The sequence below is a fragment of the Trichosurus vulpecula genome, chromosome 2 (assembly GCF_011100635.1).
Source record: "Trichosurus vulpecula isolate mTriVul1 chromosome 2, mTriVul1.pri, whole genome shotgun sequence".
Taxonomy (NCBI): domain Eukaryota; kingdom Metazoa; phylum Chordata; class Mammalia; order Diprotodontia; family Phalangeridae; genus Trichosurus; species Trichosurus vulpecula.
In genome coordinates this window covers 39,295,293-39,317,685 of record NC_050574.1, presented here as the reverse complement: position 1 = coordinate 39,317,685, position 22,393 = coordinate 39,295,293, and the positions used below count along the sequence as shown (strand labels likewise).

The 22,393-nt window shown below is 42.1% G+C and overlaps 2 protein-coding genes across 4 annotated transcripts in view; both read left to right on the top strand.

Annotated features, from left to right (window-relative positions):
* LOC118839542 (zinc finger protein 260-like) overlaps positions 1–11,633 on the top strand; it is a 31,655-nt gene extending 20,022 nt beyond the window's left edge. Inside the window, exons 2-3 of one of the 3 annotated variants that reach the window (XM_036747016.1) lie at positions 2,099–2,103; positions 9,476–11,633. In XM_036747016.1, the coding sequence (XP_036602911.1) occupies positions 2,099–2,103; positions 9,476–10,735 (1,265 nt within the window). In that variant the 3' untranslated portion in view covers positions 10,736–11,633. Of the gene's footprint in view, positions 1–2,098; positions 2,104–9,409 lie in introns of all 3 variants that reach the window. The other 2 variants (XM_036747017.1, XM_036747015.1) reach the window with 2 other exon arrangements.
* A 9,855-nt stretch (positions 11,634–21,488) lies between these two features.
* On the top strand, positions 21,489–22,189 carry LOC118839136 (claudin-6-like). Its single transcript, XM_036746579.1, has one exon. It carries the CDS (start codon positions 21,521–21,523, stop codon positions 22,187–22,189), a length of 669 nt encoding a protein of 222 aa, XP_036602474.1. The 5' UTR covers positions 21,489–21,520.
* The last annotated feature ends 204 nt before the right edge of the window (positions 22,190–22,393 follow it).

Sequence of the window (22,393 nt, the reverse complement as noted above, 5' to 3'; positions counted from 1 at the left end):
TCTATAAGAGGAGTTTAACACTTCCACTACCAACTTTGAGCTATCTATGAAATTTCAATGAAATGAAGCATAAAATTAAAGCATGGTGTGGATATAAAGGACAGGAATAACTTTTATTTCTTCTTATTATTATATAAGAGTAAGAGGAATAGGTACCACAGTGCATGGGGCACTGGGCGGGAGCCAGGAAGACTCCTGTTCCTGAGTTTAAATCTAGCCTCAGATACTTCCTAGCTGTGTGATCCTGGGCAAGTCACTTCACCCTGTTTGCCTCAGTTTCCTCATCTGTAAAATGAGCTGGAGAAGGAAATGGCAAACCACTTCAGCATCTCTGCCAAAAGAATGCCAAATGAGGTCATGAAGAGTTGGACATGACTGAAAATGACTGACCAACAACAACAACAACAACAAAGAATAGGAGAAAGGGAGTCTAGTAACCAGTGCATTCTGCATGATAGTCATTGGCCCTTGCCAACCTCAAGAAAAAAAGCAGCTGAGAGTGACTTTTCTGAAGGCACATTTATACTCCTAAGCCTCCAAGCTTTTGTCCAGCAGAGGCATGTGAAATTCAGGTGCCTCCCTATAGGCAGATCCATTTTGGATTTTAAAAACCAAAGAATGGAGTGAGAGTGTAGTGCAGTGAAATCCCTGCACAAGAGGCTACTCCATTTTCTCTCTCCCAACCTCCCCGCCCCTCCCCCCCCCATCCACCCAATAACACACAAGAGAACACAGGCTTGAGTTGGCACCAGGTCCTTTAGACCCTACAAGTCTGGGAAATGCTTAGCATGTGTCTACTACTATTAAATGCCTACTATGTGCTGGGTACTGTGCTAGGCACTGGAGCTACAATCTCTGCTCTCAAGGAGGTCAGTGTCTGATGGTGGAGACAAAACGCAAAGAAAATGGTGCAGTCTGTAGAAAGGATAAATTGGAAGAATCAATAGAAAAGAGACCCTAGAATAAAGAAAGTCTTCCTCTAGAAGTTTCTCTCCCATCCCTCACCTGGGCGTCATTCACTCTCCAGATTGACTAACTCCAAAATCCCCTTCCCCTTCTCTTTTCTTCCCCGGGACACCTAAGAATAGATAACTGGACCAAAGCCCCATAAAATAGCTAATGGGGAGAAGTCTGAGGTGAGTATGATGCTTTGGTCCAGAACAGGGACAGGATTAGGGCTAGAGTTGAGAGTTCTAGTAGCTCTTGGTGGGTCTTGTCCTTTGGGTTGGGGTTTAGGTTAGATTGGGAGTCAGAAAGCAGGAGGGATAGGTGATCTCAGAGACCTATTGGGCATTAGGACTGGTAAGCACCAGAGACTTGGAGAGATGGGAAAGTGTAGGACAAAGAGTCCTGTGCTGGAAAGCAGGAGTCAGGGAGCAGGGAATCTGGGTCAGTCTGTTCCCTTGACAAAGGATGGGATGCTGGCCAAGTCCTTGCCTCCCTCAGGGCCTCAGTCCTCTTGTATAATGAAGAAGGAAAGAAGGCAGATGTTCTCTAAGGGTTTCCATGACTCTCAGAAATGGAAGGAACCAGACCAATTCTACCTCTTCATTTGGCAGACGAGTAAGCCGAAGTCCACAGAGAGGAAGTGACTTGGCCAAAGACACACAGTTAATCTATCTGGTCAGTGGCAGAGCCAGGTTCAAAACCAGACTTCTGGCTTCAGCTATGGAATTTTTTTTCTGTTATATTACTATGCTTGGAGACAGAATTGGACTAGGGTAGGTGCTGGAGGATCTGTCAATTCCAAGATCCATGATTCTCTCAAGACTTTAGGCAAGAGTATAGTGGAACCAGCTGGAGCCAGCTCTACCAGAGGGTGATTATTAAATTTTACAGATGAATATTTATATCTCAGAGCTCTGCAAAGGCTACAAATTAGGGCTTACTTTATTATTTTCTTGATTATCTAAAATTAAGTTGGGCAAAATGTTAATCATGGAAATTGAACTTGAGTGTGTCACTTGTACATATTTTTTGGGGAGTAGGTTGTTAAACATTTAACAGCACAGCTCAGGCTGTGAAGGAAACGGATTAAAAACCGAACATTGGTTTGGTGCCTAAGCAGGTTTGATGTTGGATTAATGTGGGGGCTAAGGTCAAGTGTATGGTTCAACTAGTGCCGGACCTCAAGTCCTTTCTTGTGAGTTCTCCATTTGGAGCGTGAGGATCTGGATTCAAAATCGCAGCTCTCTATTTAGGTCTTAAAAAACCAACCAAACAACTTTGAACATATGACATCTTTGCTTGGCCCCACTTTCTTCCTTGACAAAATGTGTGGATTTGTATAAATGATCTTCATGGGTTCTGCCAACTCTAAGTCTCTCGGCCAGGGGATGGAGGTGATTGGTCCCTGGAAGAAGCAGGATATGGCTTCCCTTGTTCATTTGAATCAAGAGAGGGTACTAGGAGGGGTTAAAAAAGTTTGGGGGATGATCTCAGTTCTGAGTGAGATCCCAGTAGCGATTAGAATCTAGGTCTGTGGTGGATGGGGTGGGGGGGTGGGGCTGGCAGTCATGAGACAGTGTTTGCTGAGGCCCGGAGCCTGAGATTAAACTAGAATGACAAAGCAAGCCTCCCATCCTCCCACCCAACTCTAAACCTCAGTCAGAAACAATAATGATACCAAAAAAAGTACCTGCCCTCCAGTATAGTGTATTCTAATGGAGGAGACGTCTGGGAATCGGTAGACTAACCACGCCCCCAGCCTAGCCAAAATCTGAGAGTGTGCCCTCTACATTCCAGGGCTCATTCTGAATATCAGTGAACCACACCTGGGCTTGGGGTGTCCCTTTGTACCTGAATGCCTAGGGAGGAGCTTGGGCTGAGAACAGGCAGAGTTTTCTTTCAGAAGCATTCAGACAGTGTAACCAAGACCTTCCCAGGTACATAAAGCTGAAGTCCCTGAGGAGAGCTGAGGTTTAGCCTTTCTCAGAAACCCAATGGAGAATCCCAAGGGCCCAGATGTTTCTGGTGAGTAACCTTCAGGGAAATTTTTGTTTTTCTTATCAGATTTGAGGCTGAGAATTTCCTGAGAGCAGGAGCCCGACTTAGCTTATCACTGTAGCTCTGGGTTCTCTTCATAGTAAAGAACCTGCTTGTGAAATTGACTGCATTGATTTGGAATCCAGAGAGCTCTGAGCACAGATTAAACAAAAGCTGAAGGGTCCAGAGTCCGATCTCACGGAGGGACAGAACCTGCCTGTGCTCACTGGAAACTGGCCTCTGAGAGGTCTTTTTACCATCCCAAGGGCCTTCACATAGACTAGCATCTGGTAATTTATGCTGGTACTAAGTTCCCACCCCCTGTCCAGATTCCTCTAGAGATAAGCCTCCAGACTGAGGAGAATCTACTGCTTTGAAAAGAAAGCTGCCAAGACTTTTCCCTCAGAATCTCCAAGGCCTAAATGATAAACTCATTTATCTTTCAAAACTATATTTCTATCAGAACTTCTTTCTGTTGCCTTTGGTACCTAAAATAAGTATCTCAGTTTCTATGACTGTTTCTATCTGTCCTTTCTTCTGTTCTCATCTACACATTAAAAAAAAAAAACAAAAAAAAAAAAACCCTATATCCTTCCCTTTCTATGGCTGTGTTCCTATTTGAACTAACTTTTATTCCTTTCTGTACCTAAAAGAATATTACTGTTTTTGTAGCTGTGTTTCTAATTGGACTTTCTTGTATTTCATTCTTTAGCCGAAAAAAAAATCCTTCAGTTTCTCTGTGTTTCTATCTAGACATCCTCCCTTTCCATTCTGTACCTAAAAGAATGCTTCAATTTCTGCTTTTATTATTTACTTTTAAGAATTGTTTTTAAAATTTTGTGTTCCAGATTCTCTCCCTCTCTCTCAGGCCTCCCCACTCAGAATGCTTCCATTTCTTTCTGGATAATCTTCTGTTCCCTTCTGTAGGTTAAAAAAAAAACAAGCCTCAGTTTCTATAGCTGTGTTCTTAATTGGACTTTCTTACGTTTTGTTCTGTAGTTTCAAAAATCCCCATAATTTGTATGACCATTTTTCTATCTGAACTCCCTTCTGTACCTAAAGGAATGCATCGGTTTCTATTTCTGAGTTTCTCTGCACTTGCCTGTTTTTGCTTCTGTAGCTAAAAAAACAAACAAAATGCCTCGCTTTCTCTGGCCTTGCTTCCCTGTACTAAAAGAATCCTCCAATTTCTCCAGCAGTGTTTCTAGCAGGACTTCTTTCTGTTCCCTACTGGAACATTTCCATTTCTGAGGCTGTCTTTTTTATCTGAACAGCCTTCCGTTCTGATCTCTACCTAAAATGATGCTTCAATTTCTACGGCTGTGCGTCTATCTCAACCTCCTTCAGTTTCTCTCTGGACTGTTCTTTTCTGTACTACAAGAATGCTTCCATTCTCATCACTGTGTTTGTTTCCGTTCTGCACGTAAAAGGAAATGCTTTTTTTCCTGTTCTATTTGATTTTTCTCTCTGACGTGGATAAAAGCATACACGCTACTGACAAAGAATTTACCGATGACTCAAACCTGGGAGGATAGCTAACTCACTGGATGATAGGATCCGGAAAGATCAGCATATGCTAGAGAATTGGGGGAAATTCCACAGCTCAAAGACAGCAATGTTCTTCAAAATATCTGGGACTCGAAGCGCAATCTAGATGAGCAGGGCGAAGTAAGAGCCCCAAATGCTGATGCCACCTGGGCTTGCATGGAGCAGGGCAAGACTTCAAGAGTGAGGATCAGATAGAGCCCAGGTCCTCTGCCCTCGTCAGAGCTCATCTGGGTTCATCTGGTGTTCAGTTCTGGGTTCCATGCATAAAAAGAACACTGTCAAACCAGAATGCTCAGAAGATGCAGAAGGGTCTTGACTTTTTGTCTTGAGAGGATTAGTTGAAGGAAGCAGGGATTTAGAGCTTGGAGAAAAGACTTATGGGGGAAAAGAGTTGCCTGCACATATGGGAAGGCCTATCACATGGAAGAGGGTTTAATTTTGTTGTGTTTGGCTATAGAGGATAGAACCGGGAATAATGCCCAGGGCTTGCAAAACAATTTTCTAAAAAGTATTCGTGACAAACTTCCTAAAATTTATAGTAGTCTATAAAGTGATTGGGCTCCCTTGAAAGGTGGCAAGTCCCTTCAAAGGATTTCGTTTAGAGGCTATGTGACACCTCTGGAGCACATGGTGATGAAAATTCATTTCTGGTGCTGTTTGTGCTTAAAGGCTGCTTGGGTCCTTTCCAAATCTCTCTGGGATGGAAGGGCTGAGTTCTTCTTAAGTGAGAATATTTACCCCTTCCCCCTCAAAGTTAGCAATGATTTCTTATGTGACAAATTTCGTGGTGTTTTTCTCAGGACTCATTCTTGATCTCTCTGTAGTATTTGTGGTGGTGTGTTTTACTCTCAGCCCAGATATGGTTGCCTCTTGGGGGTTTTGGTTATTCTTGGTTTTTCTCTGACCTAGCTTGATACTTTTCCAGAGTAGCTGCTAGGTGACTCCATGTGTGGAGCACTGGGTCTGTAGTCGGGGAGAACTGAGTTTAAATCCATCCTCAGACACTTAGAGCTGTGTGACTGGGTCAAAACACTTAATTTCTGCTTCAGTTTCCTTAAGCGCAAGTGGGGATCCTAAAAACACCTACCTCTGTGGGTTGAGATAATAAAAGGGCTTACTTAGCACAGTGCCTGGTGCATGTTGTTGTTCAGTTGTTTTAGTCGTGTCCAACTTTCCATGACCGCATTTGGGGTCTTCTTGGTAAAGATACTAGAGTGGTTTGCTATTTCCTTCTCCAGATCATTTTACAGATGAGGAAACTGAGGCAAGCAGGATTAACTGACTTGCCCAGGGTCACACAGCTAGTGGTTTGCCGTTACCTTCTTCAGCTCATTTTACAGATGAGGAAACTGAGGCAGACAGGGTCTGCCCAGGGTCGCACAGCTTAGGTGCTTTATGCTTGCTCCATCCCTTTCTTCCCTTCAGTCTATTTTATTTAATCATAATCCATGTAGTAAACACTTAATGTGAGTGTCCCTCAAGGTTCTTTCCTGGGTCCTCCTCTCTTTTTTCTCTATTCTTCCTCTCTTAGATGATCTAATATGTAACCTGCCCACTAAAAACATCTGTTGATCCCTTTACTGATCCAACACCTTGCTCTGTCATTGAGCATAGAAGTCACTGGGATATCTGTCAGTAAGAGCAAATACCACAAGACCCCACTACTCCCACCCTGGGACTGAATGCTTGTGATAAATATCCTACACTATGCTTCCCCTGGGTCCCTGCCTCTACATTCCTGGCTTCTTGGCACCCTAAGATACAGAAATGGATTATGCAGGGTAGCAGGAATAACTATAGGCTGGAAAAGAAATGAATCCTAGGCAGAAAGCCCTCTGTATACAGAAAGTGCCAAATTAGTGTCCTCTATTCTTAACTTACCCTGTGGCTCTGGGCAAGACCCTGAAACTGTGAGCCTCTCTCCATTCTTTAGAGGTAACATAAGGACATCTTTCCCCATGGAACCTGCTCATAGGGTTTTTACCATGAGCAAATCAAGTGTGAAAACACTTGGCAAAGCTTAAAAGCCCCATAAACATGTCAGATATTATTAATTTTCTTATGATTCATTAAGACCAATGAGTCTAAATTGCTAAGAAGTATACTGAGTTCTTTTCTAGAAATATGCCCAAACATACATAGACCCATACACACATAGATATATACAATCATACCAACATATGTGTTTATACATCTATATGTGTGTACATATCTATATATATATACATATATATGTATAGAGAGAATATACATATAGAGAGAATAATATATCTATAGTTATATATCACTGTATTTTAAGCATGTCAGCATGCCAGAAACAATTTTTTTTTAAATCAATCTCATTCTAAATCAATTAGGCAGCTAGGTGGCACTGCAGTGGATAGAGTGCCAGGCCTGAAGTTATGAAGACTCCTCTTCCTGAGTTCAAACCTGGCTTCAGACACTAGCTGTGTGACCCTGGGCAAGTCACTTAACCCTGTCTGCCTCAGTTTCCTCATCTGTAAAATGAGCTGGAGAAGGAGATGATAAATCACTCCAGTATTTTTGCCAAGAAGACCCCAAATGGGGTCACAAAGAGTTGGACACAACTGAAACAACTGAACTACAACAAATTCTAAATCAAAGTAATTTCTGTCTGACATAAAACCCTTTAAACTGCCATAGTCTACCCCACTCTCATCCCCATGCCCTCAGACATTATCCCTCTACCCAACGAAATCTGTGGTGACATTTATAACAATCTTAAACAAAAAAATTAGGTTAAAATACATTTTTATGTTTACCAAACAGGAGTCATTATTCTGTTCTACCCTTTATAGATAGGTTATAAGCATTTATTAAGTGCTTACTATGTGCCTGGAACAGGGACTATCAATCAATGAATAAATATTTATTATATGCCTACTATATGCATGGAAATCAAGAAGTTAGGGATGACTTTCTGAGCATGGTGGGATTTTAGCTGGTACTTAAAGGAAGCCAGGCAGTTCAGTGGTACAGAGGGCCCAGAGCATTCCAGGCATGGGAGACATCAGAGAACATTCATGGAGCTGAGGGCATTGTCTTGTTTGTGGATCAGCCAGAAGGCCAGTGTCACTGGGTCACAGAGCACATGGTGGAGAATTGGGAAAGGTGGAAAAGGGCAGGTTAGGAAGGGCTTCGAATGCCAAACAGCATTTGTATTTGATCCTGGAGGCAATAGGGGATCACTGGAGTTTACTGAAGTGGGGGGAGAGGGTGGTGACATGACCCCACCAGCATTTTAGGATAATCGCTTTAGTGGAAGAATGGAGGACAGAGTAGAATGGGGAGAGTCTTGAGGTAGGCAGATTCCCCAGGGGGCTGTTGCAACAGTTCAGGTATGAGATGATGAGGACAGGGACCAGGGTGAGAGCCATGGCAGAGGAGAAAAAGGGGCCTATTTGAGAGATGTTGGTAAGTTGCACTTTACAGGTCTTGGCAGCAGCTTGGATATTGGTGGGGGGGCGGAGTGGGGAATCCAGGATAATTCCTAGGTTGTGAGCCTGAGGGACTCAGAGAATGGTGTTGCCCTTTAGAGTTATAGGGAAGGTAAGAAGAGGGAAGGATTTAGGGGAAAAGATCATGAGTTCTGTTTTGAACATACTGAGTAGAAGATGTCTACTAACCATCTAGTTTAAGATGTCTGAAAGACACCTGGTGATGTTAGATGGGAGGTGAGCAGAGAGTTTGGGGCAGGGGAGGCAGATTTGAGAATCATTAACATAAAGATGGTAATTAAATCCATGGAGGCTCATGAGATCACTAAGTGAAGAAGGAGAAGAGAAGAGGGCCCAGGACTAAACCCAGAGGGACACCTAAGGTTGGAGGGTGTGATCTGGAAGGGGATCCAGCAAAGGAGACAGAGGTGTTGTCAGGTAGATGGGAGGAAAATCAAGAGAGAGTGAAACATACTCAACCATGAAAATAAGCACAAATAAAGACATTTTCATCTTTTAAGGAGCTTTCATTTCAATGAAGAGAATCAACATATAAAAAGGTTGCTGAAATATTGGAGAGGAAAATACCTGAATGGGAACAATGTAGAGAAATACACAGGGGTGTTCAGGTATAAAGTGATCATGGCCAATGTGGATACTTTCTCAAATGGAGGCTCTGGTGAGAAACTCACCAGGCAGAAAAGGGGATGGGGTCAAAATGTTAAGGGCACCTTCTACTGTGAGGAGGTCCCAGAAGGGGAGAAGAAGTCCTGGGAGTCTTGGATGATCCCCTCAAGTGTTCTGGACCTCCTTCAGAACCAAGGGGACCTACTCCTACTGATTAATGACATTACTTTCTGAATGGAAACAAGAAAAATGATTCTAGGTAGGTCATATCGGTCAAACATTCTTCAAAGGGCTGACCAATGAAATTAAAAAAAAACACATGACATCACTTCTATTCAAGGATTGGTTACTTACCTTTAACCCATTTCCCTTAGAAAGGCCTGTGTTCTTGTTCTTCTATATACTTTCAAATAGAGAAAAGTCTAGAAAAGCTTATTAGACTAGGAAAAATATTATTTTTCAATATTTCTAGAGACACTAAAAGGGAGATTTCAAAAAATGCTTCCACCAGGTGTTGTCTTTCTAGGTACCATTTGCAGTTTCATTACTTCATCCCTAGTTTCCATTCTCAAACCTTTGTAATTTGTAATAGACATATATCAGACATTTGTACTTTATATTACTGTTTTTCAGATTTGGAGTCCAAGATCAAGACCGAGAATGAGTCAGAAGAGGAATCTTCCCATGGAGTGAAGATTGAAAAACTCAGCAGTGTTGATGATTGCTCCTCTATTTTTGGGAAGTGGGGTGAAAGTGAGAGCCAGATAAAAAGTGAAGAAATAAAACAGGAGAATGATGTGACAAAAATGACCAAAGACAAGAAGGTTCGAACTAGAGGTAAAATTGTTAACTCTAAGGAATGTGAGAAAGCCTTCCCTCAGAATCCAAACTCTTCTAAACATCAGGAAATCCATGCTATTCGGAAGGCATATATGTGTAGTGCATGTGATTTGATATTCGCAGACAACTTAAGACTTATTCAACATCAGAAGACTCATGCTGGAAAGAAGCGTTATAAATGTGAGGAATGTGGGAAAGCCTTCTTAGAGATTTCAAAACTTCATATACATCAGAAGATTCATACTGGAGAGAAGCCTTATAAATGTAATGAGTGTGGGAAAACTTTCACTCAAAATGCAACCCTTTTCAAACACCAGAGGATTCATACTGGAGAGAAACCATATAAATGTAATGAGTGTGGGAAAGCCTTCACTCAAAAGTCAACCCTATCCAACCACCAGAGAACTCATACTGGAGAGAAGCCTTATAAATGTGATGAGTGTGGGATAGCCTTCAGTCAGAGGTCAACCCGTATTAAACACCAGAGGATTCATACTGGAGAGAAACCTTATAAATGTAATACATGTGGGAAAGCTTTTGTAGAGAGGTCAAACCTAATTCAACATCAGAAAATTCATACTGGGGAGAAGCCTTATAAATGTAATACTTGTGGGAAAGCCTTCAATCAAAACTCAACCCTTTTCAATCACCAGAGAACTCACACTGGAGAGAAGCGGTATAAATGTGAGCAATGTGGAAAAGCCTTCAGTCAGAGCTCAACCCTTATTTCCCATCAGATGATTCATACTGGAGAAAAGCCTTATACATGTAGTGAATGTGGGAAAGCCTTTCGTAAAAACTCAACATTAAATGAGCACCAGAAAATTCATACTGAAGAGAAACCTTGTAAAAATGAGAAATGTGAGAAAGTCTGCAGTCCAAGCTCAACTCAACTTGTGTCACATAAGAAATCTCATAATAGAAAGAAGCCTTATAAGTGTGGTTACTGTGGGAAAGCCTTTCCTAAAAACTCAATACTTGTTAAACACCAGAGGATTCATACTGGAGAGAAGCCTTATGAATGTAATAAATGTGAGAAAGCCTTCACTCAGAGCTCCACCCTTATTAAACATCAGAGAGTTCATACTGAAGAGAGGCCTTATCAGTGTAATGAATGTGAGAAGGCTTTCAACCAAAAATCTAACCTGGTTCGACATCAGAGGACACATACTGGAGAGAAGCCTTACAAATGCCGTGAATGTGGGAAAGCCTTTATGAGAAAGGTCCTACTGATCTTACACAAAAGGAAGCATAATGGAGACAATGTGGAAAAGTAAAGGGTGTGAACAAGCACCCACTGAACAATTAAGCCTATTGTACATCAAGAGATTCACACTGGATAGAGACCTTATCAGTATAATGAGAGCCTCCATTCTGAGCTCAGCTTTTAAGGACATTATATAATTCATACTGGAGAGAAGAAAGCTTTAGAACTACAAGAAGTATGGGAACACCTTCTTGGGCTTTTAAATAGGAGAGGATTCTTCTTGGAAAATAGCCCACCCCTCTTTTTTTTAAAATGAAATGTGTTTGGGGAAAGCCTCTTATGGCAGATATATCAGAAATGGAAGAATGCAAAATCATTTGTTGCTTACAGTGATCAATTACCGGACTAAGTCTTGGATATCTAAGTAGTAAGAAAAGATAGTCCAATTAGAACTGAGTCAAAGTGTTATGGGGGAGAAGATTTAACTGTAGGTCTTATGACAAAAGTTTCACAATCACCTACTAGGGATGCTAGGCATAGATGGAAGGCATTCTTGGTCAGGAACTATTTGGAATAAATGTCTCAGAGGTATCTCCTATCCAGCTGTGTCTTTCAATGTCCCCTAACTTTTCCCAGAAATAGCATCTTACCTTTTTAATACCAGTAGTCTGTTAGTGTTGTATGGTCATGAAATTTGGAACACTATAGTTTCCAAAGAATTACAAATGGATATTACTTAGAAGAAAAAGGAGAGTAGTGTGTTGTGTAGGAGCAGGTAAATAAGAACAGTCAGTCTTGAAACACAGATGGATTCTTTGCATTCTTTTATGCAGAGGTGACTGTGGATTCCCTCAGAACTCTGTCATCACACATCACCCAGGGAATCTGATGACCCAGAGGGCATGGGAGTAGTGATTTTTTGTTATGATGATCTTAAATGAAGAGTAGAGCTGCTACTGCATAGAGTGCTGGGCCTGGAGTCAGGAAGGCTCATCTTCATGAGTTCAAATCCTGCTCAGACACTTCCTAGCTGTGTGACACTGGGCAAGTCACCTCACCCTGTTTGCCTCAGTTTCCTCATCTGTAGATGAGATGGAGAAAGAAATGGCAAACCCCTCCAATATCTTTGCCAAGAAAAGCCAAATGGGGTCATGGAGAGTCAGGCATGACTGAAAAGACTTGAACAAAAATGAAGACTGGATAGGGAACACAAGAAGGGCACATTAGTGAGGGGAGGAGGGCCAAGGGAAAGGAAATCATGGTGAAAATTATCTCATACAATTATGGTGCCCAAGTAGAAGCCTTAATGTTGAAGGGACTGGTGGAAAAGGAGACAGTAGGTAATATTTTAACCTCATTTGAACTGGACAAAGGAGGAAAAGACGCACATACATACAGCTGGTACAAAAAGCCATTTCACTTGTGGATGCTTTATTATATTGTTCATAAAACTTATTAATTATTATACTGCTTAAATCTAACTAGATGTATCTGGAATGTTTCCTTGGCTTCAGTAACTCTCCAGGAATTTCAGAAATGTCTACAAGGAATGTTGAAGTCCCCAGGGTCCTGGATTCACCCAAGACAATTTTATTTTGGGTCTCCACAACCAGGTCTTGTTTTGGGTCCACTCCAGCTTGTTTTTTATCTTTGCCCACATTTTATTGAATGTTTACATTTATTCATTTCCATCTCATCCTACCTTGCTTTCAACTTGCCCTTTCAGCAAAATTGCTTCACTGTGTATGTGTGGTTTGTGTGTGGGCACCTTTGTCTAAATCTTATATAATGTAAACCTTCCAGAGCCTGGATGAGGGGATCCATACCTCCTTTCTGGCATGTTCTCCTCTACCAAATGACCTAATAAATTTCTTCTTAAAACTTTCACGTTGTGGGGTTTGTTCTTAACAATATAGTGTCAGAAGTGGGATTCTTTAGTGGTCACCACAAATTATACCCAAAGGTTCTCTGAGACCATGGAAGCTGAGTAAGTCTGTGATTTTAAAATTGAGATGGACAAGACAACACTAACACGGGATCACATTGAACAGAGTAAGAACCTGATGAGTCCCCTTGGTTTCAGGTTGGACCCAGTCAAGGCCCTGACTCCAAGTGTCCATAAAATTAAGGGGCTTTACTTGACCTTAGCCCAGGGAAAGACGTGGCTGGCATTAATATTAGCCCAGGCCATCCTAATGGGCCAAATGAGTAACTACCTTGACTTGATCACTCAAGGGCTTGGTAAGCAGCTGTTGAAGACTAACAATTTGGTTAAATTAGGTTGGAGGACCTTTGACAGAGCCTTTTGCTTTTCTCTTTCTGTTTTCTCAACTCTCTCTAGATACCTTGCTTTCTCAGTGAGTGGGGAGAGGAGAGAGGGAGAGAATTCGGAACTCAAAGTTTAAAAAATGAATGTTAAAAATTGTTTTTGCATGAAATTGGCAAAAATAAAATATTTTTAAAACTATTTCAGATTTTGGGGTTTGTTCTGAACAACATACCCAAGAGGGAAATTAGAGGAAAGGGAACAGATAAGAATAAGAGAGAAGGAAGATAAAAGGAATAGCTACTACACCAGGACTGTTTGCTACCATCTTCCCCTTCAGGATCCATGATGTGGGTTTCTGATTTCAGTGGGGTGTTCTTGGGGGAGCCCTTTGCTTTTGTGGCCAGAAGACACAGGCTGCAGATGTCTTTGTTAGAGACTCAGGCATGTGACTGAGCCTTCAGGAACACTCACTGTTCAGGTAGGCAAGGACCAATATCTGCCAGACATACTTCTCTGAGTTCTCAGTTCCCTTTTGCTTATACTTACATAAAAGCATTACCAATTTCACAATTTTTACCTCTTACCCTTATATCTTTAGGACACCACTTTTCTCTTATTCCTATATTTTCCTTTTCCTCTGATTTCCCTATTGCGTATATTGTTTGTGAGAACAAACCCCCAAATCTGTTCTGGGCAGGGGGAAGGATGAGAGAAATAAAACTTGTCCCTTGAGATTTCAGATTTTGCCTTCTTGTATAGACCCTGTTGCCAGAGGTAGTGGGGAGCAGGCCCCCTAACGTTAGTGGGAATGAGGGAAAGGTGTCAGGAATCAACGTTCTTCCTTTCTCTTCCCTACCTGAATCCCAGGGGCTCTTCCCCAGTGCCCTAACCTCTGGTTAGGAGATTGGCTGGAGACTAAGCCACTAGAGAGCAAGCAGGGCTGTCCATGGTGGCAGTAAAAACAGGAAAATTCCTGGTCTTTCAGAGCTGCTCAAGATATTTAAAAAACTCATTGAATTAATAGAAATAACACTCAATGATAACAGCTAGCATTTATATAGTGGTTTGCACAATGTTTTAAATATATTTTCACAGTTGATTATAGACCCAAAGGTGGAAGGGACCATAGTTGTCATCCATCCCAAATCAATGGCAAACCACTCCAGTATCTGCCAAGAAAACTCCAAATGTGATCATGGAGAATTGTATACAACTGAAACAGCTCAACAGCAACAGTACCATGCCAAATCACTCATTTTACAGATAAGGAAACTGAGACTCAAAGAGTTTATATGACTTGTACAAGATCGTAGAGGTAATGAGTTGCACAACTCAGATTTGGTCCCCTGTCCACTGATTTCCAACTTAGTTCCCTTCCTCTTGTATCTCAGCACCTCTCCAGGAAAACTAAGGAAAAGTGTGAAGGAGAAACTTGCCCAGGACACAGATTTAATCAGTGCCAGACTAAGATCTGAAAGTCTTCTGACTCTAAATCTGGTGCTCTTTCCCCTAGACTACACTGCCTTCTGAATGATTAGTCATGTGGTCTGTGACCTATTTCCAGGAAAATCAAAGTCCCAACATGTGTTAAAGATTCAGGGCAGGACAGTCAATTAGTTGGATAAAGGGAGAAAAATCCAGGAGGAGGGGCTGAAGGACGGGAGAGGTCATCTATGTGACATTGGACAGGTAATTTCACCTCTACACTACTGTTTTCTCAACAACGAGGAGGTTAGACAACATGACCTTGAGCGTCCCTTCTGGCTTTGAGCCTATCACACTCCTGGTGGGACAGAGGAAGGGATCATTCATCCAACCGTCTTTGGGAATGCCCACCTCTAGTGGTACAGAAGGAAAACATGAGTCCCTTATAAGTCTCCAATTCTTTTATCTTATAAATGTGAGGAAATAAACCTAAAGAAAACAAGGGAACTGACCATGGTCAAACAGCTACCAGCCTGACCCCTTATGAACATCTGCCAAGGAGCACAGAAGTCAGTCTGGGAGGGAATTCAGAAGCAATCCCTGGAGCTGAGGAGGGAAAGTAGCTAAGGCACTTCTCTCATTTTATGGATGGAGAAGCTGAGGACCAGGGGACTGAAGTGACTTGGCAGTGGTCACACAGGTAAAATTAAGAATGTGGGGAAGGATCTCTTTCCTCTGGAGTTCTGGGAGGGCCCTATATTTCCCAGAACTGATTGTTAACCACTTGAGTTCCTCCTCATTTGCGATAGTAAAATGCCCCAGAGAATAGAATTACACATCATGTTGCAGACCTACTCCTATAAAGTTAACAAAGAACCCTGAGAGAGGTCTGCTTTCAAATTGTGCCTCCAACCTTTGCTAGCCATATGACTCACTTCATCACTCTGTGCCTCAGTTTTCTCATTTCTAAAATGGAGTCAGTAATTCAGATTGTACTTTTTTTTAGAGGAATGCTGTCAGATTTTGTTGTTCAGTCGTTTTTAGTTGTGTCCAAGTCTTCGTGACACCATTTGGGACTTTCTTGGCAGAGATACTGGAGTGGTCTGCCAAAATTCCTCCTCCAGCTCATCTTTTTGATGAGGAAACTGAGGTAAACAGGGTTAAGTAGCTTGTCAGGGGTCACACAGCGAATATATGCTTGTATAGAAGCACTTATACACTGGCTCCAGAGGGAAAGGAGTGGCTGGCATCCTTGCATTCATCCTCTTCCCCCATGCCAGGAAGGGGTCCTTCTACAAAGGACCCAAACACTATGACAAAACTAGCTTGCTTCCAAAAGGGACCAGATCATTTCACCACCTTCATTTCCCATCAAAGAGTTCTCCTCTGGATCCAAATACATTTAGGTCTAACAAAGATAAAATAAGATCTTGTGTGATCTTGACCTGGGTTTGGGTCTATGTATCTCGCCTCTTATTTTACCTCTTGTTGGTCTTTCCAGTAGGCTGTAGCTAGACTCAGCCACTATCAGTCAGTGGGAAAGCTCTGTAGGTTTAGAGGAGCAGATCTATGTTACTGTTTATTCATCTGTAGGCTCCATTCAGGGCCTACATGGGCAGCTCTGTGGCTTAGCCACCATTCTTTCTAATTGGGCAGCCTTCCCTTTCTTTCATTTTGTGTTCTTTCTGTTTGCATACTTGTGGTCATTGAATATGGAAATATGTTTTGCATGATTGCACATATATAACCTATATCACATTGCTTACTGTCTTGGGGAGGGAGGAGGGAAGGAAGAGAGGGAGAGAATCTGGAACTCAAAATTTTCAAAATGAATGTTAAAAACTGTTTTTTACATGTAATTAGGGAAAATATTCATGTTTGTAGTCATTGTACATACCATTTTTGGGTTCTGCTTACTTCGCTCTGCATCAGTTCATGTAAATTTTTGTGAACTTGTGTTTTTTCAAAAAAAAAATTTAAAAACTGTAGTTTTATACAAGAGCCACTAAAGTGGCACAGTGGATAGGTGCCAGTCCTGGAGTCAGGAAGACTCATTTTCAGTTCAAACCTGCCCTCAGACACTTACTAGCTGTATGACTGGGCAAGTTACTTCACCCTGTTTGCTTCAGTTTCCTCGCCTGTAAAATGAACTGGAGAAGGAAATGGCAAACCACTCCAGTATCTTTGCCAAGAAAATCCCGAACGGGATCACAAAGAGTCAGACAAGACTGAAACGACTGAACAACAACAATTTTGTGTAACTGATTTTCTTTGCAACCTGATGTATTTTGTTAATTTAAAACCATGATTCTGAAAAAGGATCCATAGGCTTCACCAGGTTAGAATTCTACTCTGGAAGATCAGACGATGTTATTGGCCTCCCTGGGTTCTTCTGGATCTTTTAGGAATTTTACCTCCCTAGTAACAAGCCACACATCAATAAAGCATTTTTAGAAAGGCTGCTGTTTGATTTCTCATTCAGGTACACTCAAAGCATTTTGACAGTTGGGTCTCTGGATGTCAGCAAATTAATCCCCTCATTACCTTATGTGCAGGTCATAGCCTCATGAGAGCTTCCCATATTCTTTGGATCTGGCCCTAGACTATGCATGGCTATGGTGGATTGACTTCTCTTTGCAGAAGTACCAGTACCTAGCACTAAAACGCTGAGGAGTCTCAGAATGAGAGCGCCTTATTTACTTTAGTCCCCTACAGAGCATCGGTCCCACCTCAAATCTGGGCACATTTAAGAAGGGTTCCCTGCAGGCAATGTTCCCTAACCTCAGTGCTAAACTAGAATTTGACAAAGAATCTGCAGACATCTGCAGGTGTGGCCTCTGCATCCCTAGGCTCAGACTTTGGGCACCCAAAGGAGGGAAGTTCCAACTCTCCTTTGAGAATCTGAATTCCTGGTTGATGATCTTGGGCTCTGTATGAACAGCCTGGGGAGAAATGTCCAGGCTGCCAGAGAGCTTACACAACAGAGCTGCCCAGGCCTGGAAGGAAGCTGCTCAAGAGAAGAGCTGAGGTTCATCAGCCTGAGAAGCCCAGTGAGTAGTCTCAGGGAGTCAGGCAATACTGGTGAATCCCCTTCAGGGAGAATTTATGTTTTATGATTGAATTTATCAACATCGAGATCTAATGGCAAGTACACAGGGAAGCTCCCTGAAGCCCAAGAATCTATACCTAAAAGGCACTTAATATTTGCTCCAGGAATTCCTCTGAAGGGTTTGAATGCTGAATTCTATCTAGAGCTTTAGGGGCCAATGCCACACCTACTTTATCCTGGAATAGGGCCTCTGCCAGTGATCTCCCGGGGCTGGCTTTTGAGGCTTCTCTTGGGTCCATATCTCCTACTGGCTCTTTCTCTGCTAGCCTTTTCCATCCCACCCTCTCTTTGCTTTTTTGTTGTTGTTCAGTCGTTTTCAGTCATGTTTGAGTCTTTGTGCCTCTTTTGGGGTTTTCTTGGCAGAGATGCTGAAGTGGTTTGCTGTTTTCCAGCTCATTTTACAGGTGAGGAAAGTGAAGCAAATAGGGTGAAGTGACTTGCCCAGGGTCACACAACTAGTAAGAATGAGCCTGGTTTTGAACTTAAGAAGATGAGTCATCCTAGTTCCGGGTCCAGTGCTCTATCCACTGAATGGATTAAGTCAATCATTTTCCTAATATTAAACCATCCTGCATTCCTGGCTGTAGTGTAGGATATTTGTGATATGTTGTTTTGTATTCTTCAGTGTTTGCATCTGGATCTCTCTTTGATCAAACCTAGCCCAGACTGCCATGCTATTTCATGTGTGGGCTCCCCAAAGGCATGTTTTTGACCGCCCTGGCTATTTGTGAAAGGACTCCCCTGGGCCCCCCAGGACTCAAAAGCTTCTGCTATGAGGTTAGTCCTTGAGGGAGGGCTTTGGGCATTCTAACGCTGTTTCCTCTATGGACCTGCCTTTAGCCACTGATACTCTTCCTGGAATCTTTCCTCAGTGGTAACCATATTCCCCCCTCCCCTCCTCCCTTGCCCCTGTCATATGTTCCCGAACGCAGGGATTTTGAGTTCTCACCTGTCAGTATACAAACTGAATTCTCTTTCCACCACTCTGACTCAAATTCCCCTCAACCTTGCCCCTTACATTTCTCACTGCAGATCTAACTCTATTGTACTCTCCGGAATTCTTGCTCTGTGGTTAAAATCTTCTGCCTCTTCTGAGACTGCATTATTTCTGCCAACACAACATTCCTAGCCACACTCTCGAGTTCTGGTCATGCTTTCGAAAACTCAGACACCCAAACTGATCCTGGTGGGGGAGTCAGAAGAGTCCTTGCACCCAACCCCGCCAATGCCACCGCCAGATGGCTCTGCTGCCACTGTCGCTCAGTAAACTTTTCATTTGAGGATGTCAATCCAAATTGATCAACAAAAGAAGATTCCAGTAGCTATTATCGACTGAGTCCAAGGACACTCTCCTTTTTCCTTCTGCAATGAGTTCAGTGCTTAGGGCAGTCTTCCTCTCCATCTCAATTGCCACCATTACACTATGAGATTTTAGATATATTGATATTCATTTCAGCACCCTAAATTCCTATTCCTCAATCTACTCAATTCCCATGACCTCTAGGGAACCCCAGCAAAAAAAAGTGGCGATAATTCAAATTCTTGTTTTACCTCTAATTTTGTTGGAAACAGTACTAGTTTGTCCCCATTATAATTAATGCTAGCTAATGATTTTATATCTATATCTACATATGTATATACTATTTATCATTTTGAGGAAAAGTCTTCCAAGAAGCAGCTAGTGCTGGGCCTGAAGTCAGGAAAGACCTATGTTCAAATCTGGTCTTAGGCACTTAATAAATAGCATTGTTAGGGCAAGTCAATTAACTTCTTTTTGCCTCAGTTTCTTCAACTGTAAAATAGAGATAAATAATAGCAGTTATCTTGCAAAATCGTAATGAAGGTGTTCCTTCCATTTAAACTTCTGTTTTCTAGTGTTTGTAATAGAAACCGGTATTTCAAAAAAGATTTCTCTGTATTATTGATATCATTATATGATTTTTTTTGTTTTTCTTATTAGTGTGGTTAATTAAGCTTATAGTTTCCTGAATATTAAATCAAGCCTGCATTCTTAGTTATAAATGTGTTTTTATGGCCTCTGCTGTTTGAATCAATGTTTATTAGATATTGGCCTATAGCTTTCTTTTTTGTCTTAACTTTCTCTGGTTTGTGTGCTTAGAACATATCTGTGTCATAAAAGGAGTTTAGCAGGATCTCTTTCACAATTTTCAGAAACAGTTTCATGTGATTTTGGGATTCATAGTCACATTTTAAAAAACCAATTTGACTAGCTAAAGCTAACAAGCCAGCAAAAATCAGAGGCCATTTATTATACTCGGTGTGTGGCCTACCCCATCAACAATGGACAAGGAACTTATGCACACTCGGAATTCAGCAAGCAATATTTCTACATTATATGAAATGGGGGAAAAAGGTAATTGGTCATTACAATGCAGCTGGCTATAAAAAAAAGGATGCATCTTATTAAGGAAAATGCATGTCATTAGTTACAGGGCATAGATAAGAGATGTGTCCTTATTAGTATAGCGAATTCAGCTATGAGTCTAAGTAAGGGAGGGAGACATTTCAGAGACTGAACTCCTTTTTATCAGTTAAGTCTTTTTGTACTTGTTGGGTTTGTGCTTGGTTTTCAAAGAGGACCATGACATCAGGGAAATGGTGGTATGACTTGCAGTTGACTTGGATTTGAGTGAGGAAGGGCCGTGCAAGATTACCAGCCTCAGTTTCTCTTCCAGACCCATCTGGGTCCAGTGGCCTGATATTCATCAGGATGACTGGAGTTGACTCAGGATGCAATGGGAGACCTTGGCCCTTTTAGGCTAAGGCCTTTCCATGTACTCACTTAGAGTGAGGTAACACCTATTTTCCATATTTTTTCAATGGTAACTACTTGCCTTTGGAACAGCAACCCTGAGGGTCTTCCCCCCAGTTTGATTTTTTTTTCTAATTAAAGGGGCCACCCCTAGACTCGCTTTTTAAAGAGGCCTATTCACTGAAGGGGTGTTACCTCACTCTAAGTGAGTACATGAAAAGGCCTTAGCCATTTTGTACTGATAAGAGGAGGAAAGGAGAAACCGATGAAAAACCCCTGCTATAGCTGTTCTTGTAGTTCATGGGGGTGGGGAGGTCATACATCAAGATGGCCGACACAAAACAAAATGGAGTCAGTTATGTTCACTTTCGACATTTCTCCCTTTGTCCCAAGATAAAAACCATTTCCATCTCTAGGACATCTAATGGAAGAGTGAGATGAAATGAGAAGCTTGTACTATAGAACAGGCAACTTAGTCCCAAGAAGATTATAGCCATTATGAAACAAAAAATGTGGCTAAAAGTACAAAATGCAGATCATTCTCTTAAAGACTAAGAGAAATGATTATTAAATAACCAATTGTTAATATTGGGGAGATCTGGGATTTTTCCCCTCCTATGTCCTCATTTGGAGATTAGGTCAAACCTTAGTTCTCTGAAGAACAGGGCTGATAATGAGATGAAATCTTGGTTGAGATTTACCCAACTGGGAAAGCTTAGATTTGATCAAAAGGTAAAGAGATTTTAGTCTAGGTGAATTCCAGCCCATTGTGTTCTAGCCAGACAGATCTGAGTGGAGATGGACCCCTCTTTGTCTAAATTGCCGTATGTGAGTAGTGGCATGGGTAGAGATAAGTCCAAGACTGACTGATCAGAGCCTTGTCCCCCAGCCTCTCATTAGAATAGGTCTACCTCTCATTATAATATTCATTCTCATTGTTAACCAATCAGAGTTGATTGCCACTCTTTCAAGGATATATAAGCTTCAAGAGGCCTCCAGAAGGGGTCTTTGGATGACCATCTTTTTATTAATTATTGGCTAGCCATAATTAATAAAAATGATTTATTACTCAGAAATTATGTCTCTTGAACTTATCACAAGACTACATATCGAACATCAAGCAATAAAATCAATCAATTGTACTATAGTTAATTTGTAATAAACATAACTATGGTATCAGGGTCTAAAAAAAGCAATAAGAAATACATCTTGATACTCTACCCTGTTCTCTGGCTGCACCTGTTCTTTTCCTAGGCAGGTCTTCTCTAAGCCTCCAGCCATGGCTTCTGCTGGCCTCCAGATCCTGGGCATCATCCTTTCAGTACTGGGCTGGATATCAGGCCTAGTGTCCTGTGCCATGCCCATGTGGAAAGTCACGGCCTTCATTGGCAATAACATCGTAGTGGCCCAGGTGGTGTGGGAAGGCCTCTGGATGGCTTGTGTGGTCCAGAGCACTGGCCAGATGCAATGCAAGGTTCATGATTCCATGCTGGCTCTGCCTCACGATGTCCAAGCCTCCAGAGCCCTCATGGTTGTTGCTCTGCTTCTGGCCCTGGTGGGCCTGCTGGTCTATCTGGCTGGGGCCAAGTGTACCACTTGTATAGAAGATGAGGAACCAAAAGCCCGGCTAGTACTGACTTCAGGGGTCATTTTCCTCATCTTAGCAGTCCTGGTCCTGATCCCTGTGAGCTGGACTGCCCATGTGATCATCAAGAATTTCTACAACCCCCTGGTCACTGATGCTCAGAAAAGGGAGTTGGGGCATAGCCTCTATGTTGGCTGGGCATCTGCAAGCCTTTTTATACTAGGTCGGTCCTTACTGTGCTGCACTTGCCCCTCCAGCAGCTCAAGGGGCACCAGCCATTATGTGGCTCGATACTCTGTTTCTGCCCCTCCCCCAGGGGGCTCCCGAGGTCCTTCTGAATACCCGACCAAGAATTATGTGTGAATCCGGAAAGGGGGGAGGGAGGTAATAAATGACTCCCTAAGGTAAGGGAGGTCCTCTTTCCCCTCCTTCCCTCTCAAGATGAAGTTACAGGTGACCCCTGTCAGTCTTGAGAGTTTTAGGTTTTTTTTTTAACCCCTTGGATGACTGAGCCAAGAAGATGACTCCACATCCCTTCCTAGTCTTTACTGCTGCTACTGATGCAAA